General features: G+C 43.5%; 1 protein-coding gene across 1 annotated transcript in view; it reads right to left on the bottom strand.

Annotated features, from left to right (window-relative positions):
- MCF2L2 (MCF.2 cell line derived transforming sequence-like 2) overlaps positions 1-20,189 on the bottom strand; it is a 196,884-nt gene that overhangs the window by 3,725 nt on the left and 172,970 nt on the right. Inside the window, exons 26-27 of the mRNA XM_060149021.1 lie at positions 11,041-11,074; positions 9,597-9,694 (exon numbers count right to left, since the gene is read on the bottom strand). Of these exons, the coding sequence (XP_060005004.1) occupies positions 9,597-9,694; positions 11,041-11,074 (132 nt within the window). The remainder of the gene's footprint in view (positions 1-9,596; positions 9,695-11,040; positions 11,075-20,189) is intronic.

Genomic DNA, 20,189 nt, shown 5'->3' on the forward strand with positions numbered 1-20,189 from the left:
CCTTCGAGGGAGAGTTTCTTCTGAGGCAAACTGCATCTGCCCTGGGTGAGCCCTCATGTGTCTTCCCCATGGGCCCTGGGCTCTTGGCAGCAGAGACAACACCCTGTTCACCCAGTATCCCTCATGGCTCCTGGAAGAAACCCAGAATTCTTAGAACCCGCAAGCCTTGGAGAACGTCCCTCAGTCAAAGCCCCCCAGTTGTGCAGGGGAGGAAAGTGCAGCTCACAGCAGTCTTTTGCTGTATCTTTGTCATTTCCATATTTAATCCCTGCCTCCTGGATTCACTGGCCATGGGCTCTGTGGTACTAAAATCTTAGGTACTAAGTCTTAGGTTTTATGGAGGTGGCAGCACTGAGGGGACCCCAGATTCTGGGTCTGGCAGGTCACAGGCACCTGAGTGAATGAGAGGCCCATTGCCTGGGGTAGGAGCAGGGGTTTTGGAGTCAGTCAGACCTGAGTGCAGTTTTGACTTTGTCTCTCGCTCACTGGCTGTGTGATCTTGGGTAAGCCACTTAACCTCTCTGAGCATCAGTTTCCTTGTTTCTGAAATGGGGATAATAATACCTATTTTGCAGTGTTGATGTAATGATTAGAAAAATGTTTGTAAAGTAAAATGGAATTTAATAAATAACACTCATTATTGTTAATAGTAATTATGATAATACTAAAGAGAAGGTCTCAGAACCGCTCTGGGAACTCCAAGTGTGCTATTATTACTCACATTTTGGGGATATTTGTCTGCCATTTTCTTCATCCTCATAAACATCTGGGGGAGGAAACATTATAAAGTTAAAAAATGACTTTAACGGGAAGCAGAGTGCACACACACACATGCACACACGCACACACACAGCAGAAAAACCGAACTGAACATACAGACCCTTGACAAATAGTTAATTTGATTACAGCAAAACTTCGAGTGATAGTTGCATTCTTGGAAAATGAGCAGAATGACCCTGGTACCAGCCCAAGGTCCAGCAGTGTGTTGGGAAGGTGTACCCTGAGTCTCTGGGGCATTCCCAGTCCATGTAGAGAATAAGCATAGAGTGTTGGTGGAGAAGGACAGGAATAGGAAAGGTGGGCCATGAAAATTCATGCTGATGACAGGGTGTATTCTCTTTTTCCTCAGTGGATGATCTTCATAGCATACACCACATAAATCCTAAAATATTTAGGGAATTTAGTTTCAATTAGCACCTAGTGTTTAAAATCCTGATCTTTTTTTGTTTAAAAAATGAAATTTAGGGACTTCCATGGTGGCGCAGTGGTTAAGAATCTGCCTGCCAATGCAGGGGACACGGGTTCTAGTCCTGGTCCGGGAAGATCCCACATGCCACGGAACAACTAAGCCTGTGCGCCACAACTGTTGAGCCTGTGCTCTAGAGCCCACGAGCCACAACTACTGAGCCTGTGTGCCACAACTACTGAAGCCCACGCACCTAGAGCCCATGCTCTGCAACAAGAGAAGCCACCACAACTAGAGAAAGCCTGCGCGCAGCAACGAAGACCCAAGTGCAGCCATAAATAAATAAATATATTTTTAAAATGAAATTTATTAACATGTGAGCCCATTAGTGAGTTTAAACTATCCTCTTCAGAATACATGTTTCTGGTAAACTATAGACTTTGAAGATAAAATTGTGGATTTTCCCTTGCTGTCCACTAGGTGGCACAAAGGGACAACTGTAGATCCTGCTAGTTCAGAGACAGCTCTTAGCCCATAGATTTCAAAGGGGCAAACTATTTCTATTTTCTTTCAAACTAGAGTTTCCTTTGTTCCTCTTTTCCTTTAAAAGAACTATCTCTATTATATGAACTAAAGAACATCATTTTCACCTGGGGTTGGGGGAATGGAGAAATAATGCGTTAAGCCCCTGGGGCTTTCCTTCCCTTCCCTGGAGGAACAGACATGCGTAACTAGTTGCTATTTAATATGCTAGCAGCAATCTAGGCACCAGCCTAAGAACTTCATCTAATTCTCACAGCAAGACTATACAGTATTGCTTCCATTTTGTAAAATAATTAATGAAAAGAATTTAAGCACAAAGAAGTTAAGTAATTCATCCAGAAAGATGGAACTGAAGTCTGTAAGCCCTCAGCGCTTCGGCCCTTAACTGTGTGCTATGCTGCTGAGCTCTTTCTCTGCCTTCTAGGAGTCAGCCAGTGGGCTCATGTTCTGCCTAATTCATCCCAGTAGCTCTCCAGGGCTCACGACAGGTGAGATCTCCAGGATGCTTCCACAGGTACTAGGCTGGATTAGGACCTTTTGCTTGGTGCCCCAGAGTGTAAACTTGGATGTCTAGGCTGGTCTATATTTGAAGTGTCCATTTCCTTTGCATATCTATCTCTGGCCAAGAGGAAATCACTCCTAAACATTCAATTAATTGCTTTCAGATTCCACATATTCTCACAGCACGTTTTTTTTTTTTTAGTGCATTTTTTGTTGTCAAAGTCCCTGCCAGCTTCTAGAGCAGTCCGAGCTTGCCATCTTAGACTTTCAGGGCTGCTAGGAGCTGGGGTCAAAGAAACTTCACAATTGGGAAACTATCACCTAGCTCAGCAACCAGCTGCCCTCTGATGTGTCTAGCTGGTTTTAGCCAAAGCTTGCCCATTTCATCAGAGATTTAATGAGAATTTTTCCATAAGACTAAAATATAAAGCCCCCGGGGCAAAGGAAACAGTTGTCACGCTTGAGGAAGTCATTGATCCTGATTATCATGAGGTGGTCAGGCTGCTACCTAATAGAGGCAGAGAAGAACGCATCCGGTGATCCACTGGGACGTCTCCCAGTGCATACTCCCCTGCCCTGCTGTAACTGTAAATGGGCAAGCAAAAGAACAATAGCTAGACAAGAGTCTGGGACACCCACTACGCATGCCACCAGCAGAAGTGCCAGATGAAGGGGAAGGGGATATAGAATGAGTGGGAGGGAGATGATGGCTTAAAGGTACAACCCAAGTGCAACTGCAGCAGCAGGTGGCAGACATAGATCTAAGTTAAGTAGGACACTTACTATGTCCACTGGTGGAAACGTCCCCCTTGGGAACCAAGACCTCCAGACCCACTGAGGCTGAAGTTGCAGGAATGGGAGGACAGTTTCCCTATGTGGGTCACTAGTAGTGTGATAATGAATAAGGTCACAACTCATTCAACCTTTTGGCTCCCAGATTCATATTTTCTGCTTACTGGGGTCCTGGTGCCATAAAGTGGCCATTGGTTTAAGGTATATCCTGCATCCTAAGGTTAGCACCCCACCCCTCAGTCTAAGGTCCAAACTGCTGCTCACCCTTGCCTTCAAGAGGCTACTCCATGGCTCTATCAGGTCGGCAGCTTCTGAATATGTGGTAGGACCAGTGGGTTGGTCCTGTAGTCACATGCCCATGGCTGTTCCTCTTTTGCCACAGAGTGAGTCCCCCAATCAAAACAATGTTCTATCCTTGGACAGTGTTGCAGACTGAGGCACTGAAGGCAGGAAAGGCACAGGTGTCAATCCCATTCAGGGTGAATCACTGTACTTTCCAGCTTGGAGGATCTGATGAAATCAACTATTCTCTTTAAGCAACAGTATCCAGCTGAGGGCTCGGCATGGATCTCTGTGCTGGCAGGTTGGACAGTCAACAGTGGCAGTATCTAGATTGGTCTTGACGGCAGGGAGCCCATGCTGCTAGGCCCGTGCACAGCCTCCCATTCTGCTGCCAAAGCTTCTCCAAGTATGAGCCCATTGTGCACATACTGGGTTGCCAAGGAAGAAGCTGGCTGACACCTCCTGGCCAAGTCATCTAGTCAGCTTGGTTCTTTGGTAACTTCTCTGCAATGGATGTTCTCTGAGGGGCATTAAAGTGTAGCACAAAGATCCTTACATTTTGAGCTCGTGTCCATAGGTCTATGTGCCTCTTCCCTAGTCAGATTATGTTGTAATTTGATGCTGGTTATTGTTCTAGAAGGGGATTGGGAAGGGGGTGGGGATGTATCCTGAGGAGGGCAAGCATTGTCTTGTACAGTAAGTCCCCTACATACGAACAAGTTTCGTTCTGAGAGCGTGTTCATAAGTCCAATTTGTTCTTAAGTCCAACAAAGTTAGCCTAGGTACGCAACTAACACAATCGGCTATACAGTACTGTACTGTAATAGGTTTATAATACTTTTCACACAAACAATACATAAAAAACAAACACAAAAAATAAAACATTTTTAATCTTACGGTACAGTACCTTGAAAAGTACAGTAGTACAGCACAACAGCTGGCATCCAGGGGCTGGCACTGAGTGAGCAGGCAAGAAGAGTTACTGACTGGAGGGGGGAGAGGAGGTGGGGGATGGTAGAGCTGAAGGATCGTCAGCAATAGGAGACGGAGGGCGAGCTGCACTTTCAGTCACGCCTGACGTTGATGGCACAGGTTCTGGTTCCTTGCTGGATTCAGTTCCATCTACCCTCTTGAAAAAACAGGTCCAGTGATATCTGGGTAGTAGCTCTATTTTTCTCATCATAGGTGACACGGTAGCACTGGATTGCATTCTGAATGGTTGCTGCAATCTTCGTGTACCATTCTACATTCGGACCCTTTGCCTCCAAAACTAACAGTGCCTCCTCAGATAAAGAAAATCTTGCCATTTCCTGCGTCGTGAATCTCTTCCGTTCTTCAGTTACTTCTTCTTCCTCTTGTCGCTCCACTCTCTCAATTATTTTCACTTTCGTTTCCATTGGTATCGCTTGGTGCTTCTTAGCAGTACCAACTACATCACCGCTGCTTTTACACTTGCTTCCAGACATTCTGGGCTTGAAATAAAGATACCGTACTACTGTACTGTACACAGTACTGTAAAGTACACAAAAGCACAACCACTTGTAGAGGATGCACGCATGTGACAACGTACGTCAGACACACGAACTAACGTGACTGGACACGCAAACGCACTTTTGCATCTTTGAAAGTTTGCAACTTGATTGTTTGTATGTAGGGGACTTACCGTATGTCTCATCTGAGACTTCTGCATAATCTTGCGGGGAGGAGAAGGGTCAATCTTTCAACAAGGGGGAGTGGGCCACTTCTGCCAGCCCAGGGGAACAAGGGCATGTACCCAGATACCCTCCAGTTTTAGGGTCCTATATCTTCCCTGTCAGGGCCTGACTTGCCTGCTTCATCTGTTGGCACTAGGGGCCCAAAATAATAAGGCAGCAGACTTGTCTAGGCTGAGAATTCATCCTTTTCTCAAGTACTGCCCTCTGCTGTAGGCGATGAGGGGCTGAACACTGGAAAGGAGGCCCTCTGATTCTCACACTGTGCTTTAAATTGGCGATTAATCTGAGGCTGTCACTTTCTTCACTCTCTTCAATGCATCAGTGGTGCTTAGCAATAACCCCCCAGTTCCATGTTCCTGATAGTTAATATTTTCCCTAAACCTCTCAAATGCTAGAGACATTGCGCCAGCTGGTGCATCCCTGTCTGCCTGTATCTGATCCCAGGTCACCACCAGGGAATGTCTTAGCAACTGAACTGCTACATAGGCCAGGGACCAGCACTTCCAACACTCCACCTACCACTAGCAATGGAGTCCTCACTGCCATTTGGCCAGCAAGTGACCCAACACCAGAATCCCATCCTTTCTAGGACCTCTCTGGGTACTAACTGTCTTAGGTCAGGTTTCCCAGAAGCAGATTGTACAAGCTAGTTAAGGAGAAAGGGCTTTCAGTTGAAATGTGTAAGGCAATGAGGGCAGAAGACAGAGCAAGGAAGAAGCCAGGTGCAGACGAGGGTTCAGCCAAGGTCCAGCATCTGCCTGATCCCCTGAGAAATGCTGGAATATGGATGGCACCACGAGTGTCCCATCTGAGGTAGAAGGGCTGGCTTTTGTACCAGCCAGCCAAGCTGCCCTTGAGGGAGGCCAGAAGCTCTTAGGCATTTCTTGGCTGGATGACTCTGGTCGGCTGAAGATCGAAACTGACTGATAAAAAGGATCTGGATGAGGTCTCAGCAACCTCAACTATACTACCATGTGTGGGCTTTTAATTTATTTATCTTATTTTTAGATTTTATTTTTTAAACATCTTTACTGGAGTATAATTGCTTTACAATGTTGTGTTAATTTCTGCTGTATAACAAAGTGAATCAGCTATACATATACATATAACCCCATATCCTCTCCCTCTTGCGTCTCCCTCCCACCCTCCCTATCCCACCCCTCGAAGTGGTCACAAAGCACCGAGCTGATCTCCCTGTGCTATGTGGCTACTTCCCACTAGCTATCTACTTTACATTTGGTAGTGTACATATGTCTATGCCACTCTCTCACTTCATCCCAGCTTACCCTTTCCCCTCCCCGTGTCCTCACGTCCATTCTCTACGTCTGCATCTTTATTCCTGTCCTGCCCCTAGGTTCATCAGAACCATTTTTTTTTTTTTAGATTCCACACATATGTGTTAGCATATGGTATATGTTTTTCTCTTTCTGACTTACTTCACTCTGCATGACAGACTCTAGGTCCATCCACCTCACTACAAATAACTCAATTTCGTTTCTTTTTATGGCTGAGTAATATTCCATTGTATATATGTGCCACATCTTCTTTATCCATTCATCTGCCGATGGACACCTAGGTTGCTTCCATGTCCTGGCTATTGTAAATAGTGCTGCAATGAACATTGTGGTACATGACTCTTTTTGAATTATGGTTTTCTCAAGGTATATGCCCAGTAGTGAGATTGCTGGGCCCTATGATAGTTCTATTTTTAGTTTTTTAAGGAACCTTTATACTGTTCTCCACAGTGGCTGTATCAATTTGCATTCCCACCAACAGTGCAAGAGGGTTCCCTTTTCTCCATACCCTCTCCAGCATTCACTGTTTGTAGATTTTTAAAATAAATTTATTTATTTTTGGCTGTGTTGGGTCTTCGTTTCTGTGTGAGGGCTTTCTCTAGTTGTGGCAAGCGGGGGCCACTCTTCATCGCGGTGCGCGGGCCTCTCACTATCGCGGCCTCTGTTGTTGCGGAGCACAGGCTCCAGACGCGCAGGCTCAGCAGTTGTGGCTCACGGGCCCAGTTGCTCCGCGGCATGTGGGATCTTCCCAGACCAGGGCTCGAACCCGTGTCCCCTGCATTGGCAGGCAGATTCTCAACTAGTGCGCCACCAGGGAAGCCCCTGTTTGTAGATTTTTTGATGATGGCCATTCTGACCGGTGTGAGGTGATACCTCATTGTAGTTTTGATTTGCATTTCTCTAATGATTAATGATGTTGTACAGGTTTTGATAGATACATAATGTCATGCATCCACCATTATATCATACAGAATAGTTTCACCACCCTAAAAATCTCCTGTGCTCCACCTACTCATTTCCCATCCCCTACCCTTAACCCCTGATAACTACTGATCTTTTTATTATCTCTATAGTTTTCTCTTTTCCAGAATGTCATATTTGAAATCATACAGTATGGAACCTTTTCAGATGGGCTTATTTCATTTAGCAATATGCATTTAAGTTTCCTCCATGTCTTTTTATGGCTTGATAGCTCATTTTCTTTTATTGCTGAATAATATCCCATTGTATGGATGTACTACAGTTTGCAAGTCATTTAGGTAAATACCGAGGAGTATGATCGCTGGACCATCTGGTAAGATTATCTTTAGCTGTGTGATAATCTGCCAAACTGTCTGTACTTTTTTTTTTTTTTTTTTTTTTTTTTGCGGTACACGGGCCTCTCACTGTTGTGGCCTCTCCCATTGTGGAGCACAGGCTCCGGACGTGCAGGCTCAGCAGCCATGGCTCACGGGCCCAGCCGCTCCGCGGCATGTGGGATCTTCCCGGACCGCGGCACGAACCCGTGTCCCCTGCATCGGCAGGCAGACTCTCAACCACTGCGCCACCAGGGAAGCCCGCAAAGGGTCTTTTAAAGGTCTCTTCAAGGGATTCTTGGAACATGAAAAAGGAGTTAGACACCTCAAGAACAAAACATATTTTATGATACAAGGTGGATAAGCCCAATATTCTAATAGTCCTTGATAATCTGAAGAGTCACTGTTAAGTGGGAAGCTAAGATATGACTTGATCAGAGACAGTATTGGGGGATAAAGCCAATTATTTAAGAGATGAAAATATTGTTTGTCTTTTCTTAAAAACATTTTTCACAAGCCAATTACGTCTCCATAGGAAAACAAAACAAATATTTCATATCTCACAGAGATTCTGCTACATAAAGGAACAGGTCTTATCATGCAAAGAAAATTTAGGGACTGTATTTCCTGAACACTCACCAGCCACAATTTTTCTCAAGCCTTAATTTCCTGGTCTGTACTAAGAAGAAAATAGGTAATTTTTCATTTTTCAAATATACAATTTTATAACACACATACACACCCTAATTGAGAATAACAGCCTTATTAAATGGCATTGCCTTAATATTTGTTAACCAGTACTAAAAATTCAATTTCTTAATTAATTAATTCTTATTGAGTTAAGAAATTCAATTTCTTAATTTTCATAATTTCATAAGAAATTATGAAAATTTCTTTAAAAAATTTTCCACATAATTAAGAAAATTTTGTCATATCCTGTCATATTTTGACATAAAAAATTAATTTGTCATATCCTGCTCATTAGCATCCAGGGCTCTAGAAGTCTGAAGAGGAAACATACACTAGTTAGCCTTGTGCTGGAGTAGGGGGTGATCTGTGTACGTTTCCTTAATGACAAGGAATTTGTAGCTTATAGGTGCTCAATAAATGTATTTTGAACTGAAATTCCTTTCAGAGCCCTTTTCCAAATAAAGTGTATACCTGAAGACATACTACACGTCGCACCAAACTAATCACATGATAATCTAAAACCAAAGTCTCAAATACTAAATTCCCAATACTTTGATTATGGGCAGTGGTAAAAGCATAATCTTTTGGAAAAGATTATCTTTAAATAGTCAAGGAAAGAAAAGATGACAACCAAAACAGCACATTCAAGCCCCATAAACACATAATCTATTATGTCATTAAAATACAAAATATAAAAATGCCTCCACATTTGTTTTTCTTTTTGATCCCACACCCAATTCTGCCTGCCAGAAAACTGACACACAAAGAAGTTAGAGCTGAAATCTTGCGAGGAAACCGCTGATCAAGTGCTGCTAACCTTTCCAGGAAAGCTTTGGGAGGAGATGAAGTCAATAAACCCTGGATAGAGCAAGAAATACAGTGCCACCATCCAGTGTCTTTATTCCAAAGCAGGGACATTCTGGCAATGCTCTTAGCCTACAACCATTTCCTTAAGAGGACAGCTCTTCCAAAGAGTAAGTTACTTCTCAGTGTGAAACATTTGCCCTTCATTTTAATTCTGGCCTAACTGGATCTATGCAAATGAATAGCAGGAAGTTGATTTTATACCTTTCTTCTTACTCACATAATTAAGGAAGGGCTGAGAATCCAGCAATGTCTTCCTCAGCTTCTAAGCAGCTGGTATCATAAAATTATAATACAGCACATTAAATGCTGTGATAGGATACTCCTTAAGGGAGTGGGTACAGAGACAAGGGAGACTCAGCTGTCCACCAGAGCCCTCACCCCTTGCCATCACCCCATTGCTTTCATGCCTCACTCTCCCATCGGATCCTACCTTTAATCTGACATGTGCTAGGGACTGAGACTTCCTTGCTACTGGTAGCTCTTTCCATATTTTCAATCCAGGGTGCAAATTCCACTTCATTGCCTTTGCTTTAGAGAAATATACATGACCTCACTACACTAGTTCTGTACTAGTTGAAGTGGAGCTGGCTCACACCAGATTATCCCCAGCTAAAGCCTTATGGACCTGCTTCCTCCTCCTTCTCTACCTGTGGTATAGAATTGCCCCAGCTCTCTGGTGACATTCAGCAAAGGAATGTTCAAGGGATACCACCTGCTGGATCATATAGTTAACACCTAACTGGCTGCAAATCTGAGGTGAGGAGATGGAATCCCCTTTCATTGTCTCAAAAGCTATTTCAAGTGCTCAACAAATAAGCACTTGCTAGGCACTGGAGGTCTGAGATGAATAAGATGTGCCCTGAGCTAAACCTCATCACCTCCTAGCTCTGCTTGCAGAGTGGTCTGCTAGCCTGATGTGATTGTTCAACCAGTTTTTTAATTTGTTTATTCACTAAATATTTACTGACCACTTACATGAGTGCCAGGCCCTTGTATAATATGAGGCCCGTGGGAAGCTAAAACTAATAAGACAACCTCTCTGCCCTAGAGGAAATTCATGGTCTAATGGGGAGGAAAACTTAAACACATCATAAAATTATAATACAGCACATTAAATGCTGTGATAGGGTACTCCTTAAGGGAGTGGGTACAGAGAGGAGGGAGATTCAGCTGTCCACCAGAGCCCTCACCCCTTGCCATCACTATCATCTCTTTGTTTTAGGGCCTGGGCTGCCTCTATTAGGAACAGGCCAAATGAGCCTAAAAAACTAAGCAGGCTGTACCTGAACTGGATCACAGGCTACGGGTTTATTCAACAAGCATTTACTGGGTACGTCCTGAGTGCCTTCGAGGGGGAGAGGAATCAGAGATGGAGAGTTTCTAAGTGGGCAGGAATAGATGGGGTAAGAAGCACCAGTGAGAACTGAACCTGAAAGAAGTGTGAGTGTATATTCCTCCAGACAGGGAGGAGTGAAGAGAGGACGAACGAGGATCAGGAGAGTTCCCGATGCAAAGAGGGAAGCTGAACCAGTTAACATGCAAAGTGGGAGGCAGGGTGAAAATAGGAGTAGAATTGGAGGTCCTCAGAGGAAAGTTCCAGAAAACAGCCAGAAGCAAAGGCATTTACGGGAAGTTTCAAAACGGCAGGTATGATTCAACTGCAACTCAGCAAGCCAGCATTAGGAAAGATACCCTAGGCTGGCAGTGGGGTCAGGGAGCTAATATATTTTAATTAGAAAAATTAAATTAAAATTTAATTGGAAATCCCTTGTAATAAGCTAAGTGTTGAAGAAAATCAATGAAAGCAATGATGTAGAATCAACAGGAACTATCTGCAACATCTGACACTTGTTAAAAAAAAAATCAGTACACACCTAGTGCTTGCTTCAAACTGTATATTCCCTTGGCCTGAAATGAAAAAAACAGAAAAAAAACGCAGCACTCTCAAATGTAAGCCAATTTGAATAGATTTTACATATTGATTTTATACACATGTACACGCACAGAATACTATAAAAATTGATGAAAGTGTGTAGATCTTGGTCTTATTTTCTTAGTAATTTGGTAAACCTCTCAGCAGTCCTGGCTCACTTGGCCTTGGCAACCCCTCCCACTTCTCTGCCCATCCTGCTGCGTCCCGTGTGCCTTGATTCTCAGTCCATCCACGTTTCCACAGTTAGCTCCATTAGCACTGAATTAAGAAATAAACAATGGGCCCATTAAATGCTCACTTTTTCCACCGGAGCCCAAATTACACGGCTTGGTAAGGGAAACATCACGCATTTCTGGGACAGGATGAGAATCACCTTCTTTGTTCGGGTGTTGTCCCAGCTGTGAGAACAGCACCAGGTCTCAACCTCCAGTGTCCCTCACCGCCTCCACCTGCATTAAACCCAAACTGATACTCGAGGCTTACCTCCTTCTCTCTCAACCTCATTTCCTTCCACTCTACCCATGAACCTCTCAAGCCAGGCTCCAAGTCATCACTGAACATGCTCCCTTGGCGGCAGCTCTGTGATTTCAAAGATTCATGGGTCCGCCGTTTTTGTTGTTTTTTTTTTTTTGCAGTACGCGGGCCTCTCACTGTTGTGGCCTCTCCCATTGCGGAGCACAGGCTCTGGACGCGCAGGCTCAGTGGCCATGGCTCACGGGCCCAGCCGCTCCGCGGCATGTGGGATCTTCCCGGACCGGGGCACGAACCCGCATCCCCTGCATCGGCAGGTGGACTCTCAACCACTGCGCCACCAGGGAAGCCCCGTGGGTCCACCTTTATTACCCATGTGATGGCACGAGTTGCCCAGTTGCTAGGATGGGCCTGCGGCCGGGAGCACGATGCCTTGTACCACAAAGGGACTTTGCCTTGTACCACGCACCGTGCTGCCCCTGTGAAGCCGCCTGCCGCCAGAGCCCCTGCCCGGTGAGCCTGATCTCCCAGTGTCCCTAGGCCTCCCTGTCACACAGGGTCAGGCCACACAGGAGGAGGTTGTCCCAAACCACAGGGCCAGCCGCCCTCCTTGACTTGAGCCGCCGCATTCCACGCGTCGGGTTACACTCTTCTCTTCCCAGCCCAGAGCCTCTCTGACTCTGTAACTCCCTCTGGCCACAGGCCCCTTCTGCCTGGCTGTCTCCAGAGGCCCTGTCTCCACACCCTCAGCGGCTCCCAGGGTCCGTCTTGTCGCCTTAGAGGCCCTCGTCGCTGGGGGCCCGGAGGCCTTGCCCAGAGGGCACGGAGTTATCGTGCCCAGCAGTCCCGGTGGTTGAAGGTGGGCTCGGGCAGTGTAGGAATGAACTGGGGTGATGATGCGTAGGTGTGAGTGCTGGGCAGGGGTGAGGTCCTGATGTTCCTGATCTGGCAGCCTCTGAAACCTCCCTCCCCTGTTGCCTGATGCCCCTGAGTCTGTGTTCGGCCCTGGAGTCTCATCTCTCGGGGACCAGCCCAAGGCCCCACTCCTGCTCACTCACCCACAGGGCGCGGAGGCCCCTCTGAATTCCTAGAGCCCTTGCTGTGGGCATCACTCGCAGTGACATTTCATCAGACTCTGCTTGGTGAGCCAGGCTCAGGAGACCCGGTCCTGCTGCAGGAAAGCTGTGTGAAATTGACCCTCAGTTGGCCTGCCTGTGAAAGGAAGGGGCTGGGACCACACCCCTGGGCCGATCTTTCAGTTCAGCTTTTTTTTTTTAATCTAAACTACTTGCTAGCGTTCTGGTTCTGCTTCTTATTTATATTTTACATTCCTGTCACAACCTAGAGCACACAGTGCTGGGACTTGAGGAAGACTTAAGAAATGTGTTTCCGAATTATTAACTGAATAAATGCCATGACCTCACAACAAATGTGTTTTTCTGTGGGGCAGGGAAGGACAGGGTGATCTAGTTAAAAATCTAGATTGTAGATTAAGCTCAATATTGTTAAGATGTCACTTCACCAAATTGATCTGTAGATTTTACACAATCCCAATCAAGATCCCAGCAAGCTTTCTTATAGAAATCGACAAGCTGATTCTAAACATATATACAGAAATGTAAAGGATATAGAAGAGCCAAAACAACTTTAAAAAGGAAAAACAATGTCAAAGGACTCAAATGATCTGATTTTAAGACATTATAAAGCTACAGTAATCAAGACAGTAAGGTATTGATGTCAAGACAGATAAATAGATCAATTAAACAGAATACAGCAGCCAGCAATAGATGCACTTATATAAAGAGTCAATTGGTGAAAGAAGAGTCTTTTCAACAATGGTAGAAGAACAACAATTAATGTGCACAAAATTGAACTCTGATTGACACTTTATACCATACACCATAAAACCCCCTCAGAATAGATCAGAGACCTAAATGTAAAACTTAAACTATAAACCATCTAGGAGAAAACATAGGAGAAAATCTTTGTGACCTTTAGCCAAATATTTCTCAGGCACAACACCAACAGTATGATCCATAATTTTTTAAAAATTGTATTTCATAAAACTTAAAATCTTCTGCCCTTAAAAAGGTACTCTTAAGAGAATGAAAAGCTAAGCTACATATGGAAAGACAATATTTGCAAAGTATATATCCAATAAAGGACTTGTACTTAGAATATATTAAAAAAAACTCTCAAAACTAAATAATAAGAAAATAAGGAGATACACGTGTGATACAGAAGCACATAAAAAGACGCTCAACCATTAATCAAAACAAATTAAAACCTCAGTAACATGCCACTACATACCTATTAGAAGGCTTAAAATTAAAAAAGACTGACAATACCAAGTGCTGGCGAGGGTGTGGAGCAAGTGGAACTTTCATACACTGCTGTGGGAGTATAAGATGGTATAACCACACTGGAAAATAGCGTAGCCATTTCTTAAAAAATTAATCATGCACCTGCCATCTGGCCTAACCACTACACTCTTAAGTATTTACCCAAGAGAAGTGAAAACCTAAGTCCATGAGAAGATTTGTACTCAAATGTTCATAGCAGCATTATCCAGAATAGCCCCCTCAGAAGTGGAAAGAAAACAAATGTTCATTAACAGGTAAATGGATACGTAAACTGGGGTATAGCCAAACAATGGAATGCTACACAGCAATTAAAAGGAATGCACTATTGCTACACAAAGCAACATAAATGCGTCTCAAAATAATTATGCTGGGACTTCCCTGGTGGCGCAGTGGTTAAGAATGCGCTTGCCGATGCAGAGGGGACATGGGTTCGAGACCTGGTCTGGGAATATTCCACATGCCGCGGAGCAACTAAGCCCGTGCACCACAACTACTGAGCCTGAGCTCTAGAGCCCACGTGCCACAACTACTGAAGTCCGTGCACCTAGAGCCTGTGCTCCACAACAAGAGAAGCTACTGCAATGAGAAACCCGTGCACCACAACAAAGGGTGTTCACTGCAACTAGAGAAAGCCCACGTGCAGCCACAAAGACCCAACGCAGCCAAAAATAAATTAAAAAAAAAAAAAAAGCTAGGTGAGAGAAACTAGGCCAAAAAAAGTACATGCTATATATTTTCTTTATGGAATTTTAGAAAAATCAAAGTAATCTATAGCAATAGAAATGAGCTCAGTAATCACCTGGAGAGCTGTAGGGGGGTAAGAGAGGGGCAAGAGAAAGGTAATAAAAAGAGACATGAGGAAAATTTTGGCGGTGAAAGAAGTGTTCATTATCTTGATTGTGTGATGCTTTCACAGGTATGTACATATGTCAAAATTTATCAAATTGTATACTTTAAATATGTGCAATTTATTATGTCAATTATACCTCAATAAAGCTGTATTTTTTTTCAATAAAACTGTTTTAAAAATTGTAGTTTGGGCTTCCCTGGTGGCGCAGTGGTTGAGAGTCTGCCTGCCGATGCAGAGGACACGGGTTTGTGCCCCGGTCCGGGAAGATCCCACATGCCATGAGCGCCTGGGCCCGTGAGCCATGGCTGCTGAGCCTGCGCATCCAGAGCCTGTGCTCCACAACGGGAGAGGCCACAGCAGTGAGAGGCCCGTGTATCGCAAAAAAAAGGAAAAAAAAAATTGTAGTTTAAGGCCTCTGCCCAGAAACTTTAATAAGCTACAATGCATATTCTCAGGTATAAGCCCTAGTTATCCTAATTCTACAGTTCTAGGCTAGGACCCAGAAATATGCATTTGACCCAAGCTCTTCAAGTAATTCCACTGCAGGCTGTCCCTAAACCACCCTTTGTGAAACACTGGTCTAGGGAGTAAGGATTTCTAGAACAATATTGTTATTAGAATGTTTGTTTCTGGGGAAAATAAGTAACTTTTTCTACTAGGGTTGTTACATGTTTCTGTACTATGCCCCCAGAGCACGCATATTCCATTACCATAACACATATTTAGCCTACTATTAATAGTTCAAAAACAAAATTAAATCATAGTTTTTTTCCAATCTTACCTTTATGTAAATTAAAATTAACTACATGATCTTGTTACCATTTCCTGGCAGAGGCCTACAGTGTAAATCGAGAAATTAGGCCACTTGATTGTAACTGAAAACCAATGTGGTGGTTTTTCCAATCACATTTCTTATCTTTCTCTTCATCTTTGGACGCACACCCACCCTCACATCCTCCTGACTAGTTCATGATCAGAGAAGACACAGAAAGAGCGTGAAATGATTTCATTCCTGCTAAGTCTCTGAAGACAAAGTTATCTTTTCACACTTACATAATTTTTCTTAGTAAACAACAAAAATCGTTGCCAGTATAAATGATAGGAGATAGGTTTTCCACATGAGACTAGCATCTCTTAACCCTAGCAACATTACCCGAAGGAAATATTAGAACTCAATTGATGAAGCTTGTTGTGGATTTTCCTATCTAATATCACTTGAGAAGACAAATGTGAAAGGGTAAAGCCTACTCAGAGATGATTTTTAATGATTAAAGGGAATACAGTGAGTGACATCTGTGAAAATGGTGCAGGGAAAAAAAAAGCCCTCCAAAAATTCTCTCCTCAATGAAAGCATGGAAAAAACTGATAAAAATAGTCAGACACAATATTTTCAGAATGCTGGAAATTAAACAAAGGCAATCAGGAGAGCATTAATTCAAGAAGAATGGATGAATCTCAGTATGACCAGTGAGCTCTGTGGTGTCTTAGTTGCCCTAGTCCCATCTCACCCCTCCTTCTTGGTGGTGGCCTTGGAAGCCAACAGCCTGCAATCATGGTGAAAATTAGCAAGCTGGCACCTGTAGGAAGGGACAGAACAGGGTTGGAGCTCCTTCAAAGTCTCATTCCCAGTAGACTGTCATTATTTGAGTTGTCTGGGGATTCCCTGGAATATCCTACTTGCAAGGCTGTCTTTATTAACCCAACTAAGAGCTTGCTCAGTGTGAAAAGCCTTTTCTCCAGGGGCATTTGTAGAAAATGTCCAGGGTGATTGTTTAACTTCTTGGCTGCTTGAGGCACTGGATATCAGCTGGGGCAAAAATAGGCTAATCAAAAAGTTTAAAAGGAAAAACTTAAGAATAAGATATCCATAGTGGTTAGAATAAGATATCCATAGTGGTTTTGAAAAACTCCAAATAGTCCTGAGAATCTAGAAGTCCATGGTGCACATGACCAGGAAAAATCTTAGCAGGGCTTATGCTCTCACCTTGGCTGATCTTGAGGCTCTGCACAAACAGGAATTGAAGGCTAACGTGGAATTGTCACCTGTCTGGCTGAATATTGAAGGTGTGCTTCAGAATCCACGTAGAGGGACTTCCCTGGTGGTGCAGTGATTAAGAATCTGTCTGCCAATGCAGGGGACATGGGTTCGAGCCCTGGTCTGGGAAGATCCCACATGCTGCAGAGCAACTAAGCCCGTGTGCCACAACTACTGAACCTGAGCTCTAGAGCCCACGAGCCACAACTACTGAGCCCGTGTGCCACAACTACTGAAGCCCACACACCGAGAGCCCGTGCTCCGCAACAAGAGAAGCCACCACAATGAGAAGCCTGCACACTGCAACGAAGAGTAGCCCCCACTTGCCGCAACTAGAGAAAGCCCGTGTGCAACAATGGAGACCCAATGCAGCCAAAAAATAAAATATAAATAAATAAATAAACTTATAAAAAACAAAAATCCACAGAGCCCCTTGGCAAAGACTGGAATGCTTGTTGGTTTCAGGTGTTTAAGGAAATCTCTGTCCAGCCATGAACCAAGCAGAGACTTCAGTGGCTACACATGACCACGAATACAGATTTTATAGAATTGTTTCAGAAAAGTCAGTAAGTAAACAAACAAAAACAAAAACAACAACAACAAATAGCAACAATAGCAAACACTGGAGATGGAGGAGAATCTGATTTCCAGGGTTGCCACATTATGTTATTTTAAATGTCCAGTTTTCAAAGAAAAATTATGACATGTGCAGAGAAACAAGAAAGTATAGCCCATACACAGAAAAAAAAGCAGTCAATAGAAACTGTCCCCGAGGAAGCCAAGATATTGCACTTCTTCGACCAAGGCTTTAAAACAGCTTTAAAAAAAAGTTTAGAATGAAAGGAAACCATACATAAAGAACTGAAGAAAAGTATGAAAACAAAATCTCATCAAATAGAGAATATAAATAGAGAGAAATTATATTTAAAAAGGGCCAAATAGATATTTGGGGTTGAAAAGTATAATAACTGAAATGAAAAATTCACTAGAGTGCCTCAATAGCAGATTTGAGCAGGCAGGAGAAAGAATCAGAGAACTCAGATATGGGTCAATTGAAACTATCCAATTTGAGGAAGAGAAAGAAAAAGAATGAAAAAAAAATGAACAGAGACTTAAAGACCTACAGGACACCAACAAGCATATCAACATACCAAGTATATCAAGCATAATGGAAATGCCAGAGGAAAGAAAAAAGGGACTGAAAGAATACTTAAAGAAAGAATGGGCAAAGACTTCCAGACTTTGATGAAAAATGCTAATCTATATATCCAAGATGATCTACAAACTCCAAGAAATAAAAACTCAGAGACCCAAACCTATACTGTCAAAATTGTCAAAAGACAAAGAAAGGAGAGACAGCCCAGATGGCAGAGTAGGAAGACTGTAAGCTCACCTCCTTTCATGGCCACACCAAAATTAAAACTATTTACAGAGCAACTATTGATGAGAACCACCTGAAGATTAGCAGAAAAGATTTTCCACCATGAAAGATATAAAGAAGGAATCACAATGAGATGGGTAGGAGGGGCAGAGAAGCAGTATAGTCAAAAGCAGTGTAGGCAACCCACAAACGGGAGTATAATCACAATTGCATAAGTTTTCCTTAAGGAGCAAGAGGTACAAGTCCCACGTTGAGCACCCCAGCTCAGTGGTCCTGCACCGGGAAGATGAGCCCCCAGAGTGTCTGGCTTTGAAGGCCAGTGCGGATTACTTTCGGGAAAGTTAGAGGGCTCTAGGAAACAGAGGCTCTACTTTTAAAGAGCATGCACAAAATCTCACATGGTCCAAGACCCAGGGCAGAAGAAATAGTTTGAAAGGAGCCTGGGTCAGACCCACTTGATAATCTTGGAGAGCTTCCCAGAGAGGTAGGAGGCAACTGGGACTCCCCCTGGGAATATAGATGCTGGCAGCAGCCATCTTTAGGAGCTCATTCTACCATGATGACACTGGTGCTGGCAAGTGCCACTTTGGAATCCTCCCTCTAGATGATTAGTACTGGGACACAGCCCCACCCAGCAGCAGGCCTGATGCCCTAGGACCCCATGAGCCTCCAGCCATTCAGAGATCTAGCCCCACCCACCAGAAGGCCCGGGACCCAGACCCACTCACCAATGGGCCGGCACTAGTCCTGGGAACCCCTGAGCTGCGTAGCCAGTTATGCCAGGACCAAGCATTGCTTACCAGCAGGTAGGCAGCCTCCTCCAAGAGGCAGAGCCTTGCAGCCAACTGGGGTGGGGGCCAGCCCTGCTTACAAGTGTGCTTACAGTAGTCAGCCTCATCACAACAGAAGGGTCCACACAGCCCACATAGGAGGCAACCCTAGAGCACATTGGTGACCAAAGAGAAGCGGGCTGTTGGGCCCCAAAGAACATCTCCTACATAAGGCCACTTCTCTGACATTGGGAAACGTAACTGACTTACCTAGAATATATAAAAATAAAAACAGAGAATTAGGCAAAATGAGGTGACAGAGGAATATGTTCCAAATGAAGGAACAAGATAAAACCCCAGAAGAAATATTAAGGAATACTTATTACTTATCTACCCAATAAAGAGCTCAAGGTAATGATCATAAAATGCTCAATGAGCCCAAAAGAAAAATAGATGAACACAGAGAGAAATTTTTATAGAGTTAGAAAATATAAAGAACCAAACAGAGCTGAAGAATACAATAATTAAAACAAAATATACACTAGAAGGAATCAACAGTAGATTAGATGATACAGAGGAGCAGATCAGCAAACTGGAAGACAGAATACTGGAAATCACCCAAGCTGACCAGAAAAAAGAAAAGGAATTGTAAAAAATGAGGATACTTTAAGAGACCTCTGGGACAGCATCAAGCATGTTAACATTTGCACTATAGGGGTTCCAGAAAGAGAAGAGAGGGAGAAAGAGGCAGATAACTTATTTGAAGATATAATAGCTGAAAACTTCCCTAGCCTGGGGAAGGAAACAGACATCAGGTCCAGGAAGCACAGAGAGTCCCAAACAAGGTAAACCCAAAGAGATCCACACTAAGTCATGTTGTAATTAAATTGGTAAAAAATAACAATAAAGAGAGAATCTTAAAAGCAGCAAGGGGAAAGAAACTAGTTACATAAAGTTGCAGGATATGAAAGTAATATACACAAATCTTTTGCATTTCTATACACTAACAATGACCTATCAGAAAGAGAAACCAAGAAAAAAAATCTAATTTACAATTGCATCAAAAAGTATAAAATATCTAGGAATAAATCTAACCAAGGAGAGAAGACTATAAGATATTGATGAAAGAAATTGAGGACAACACAAACAAATGGAAAATTATACCATGCTCATGGATTGGAAGAATCAATATTGTTAAAATGACCATGCTCCCCAAGACA

Source organism: Lagenorhynchus albirostris, chromosome 5, assembly GCF_949774975.1.
Source record: "Lagenorhynchus albirostris chromosome 5, mLagAlb1.1, whole genome shotgun sequence".
Classification (NCBI taxonomy): Eukaryota; Metazoa; Chordata; class Mammalia; order Artiodactyla; family Delphinidae; genus Lagenorhynchus; species Lagenorhynchus albirostris.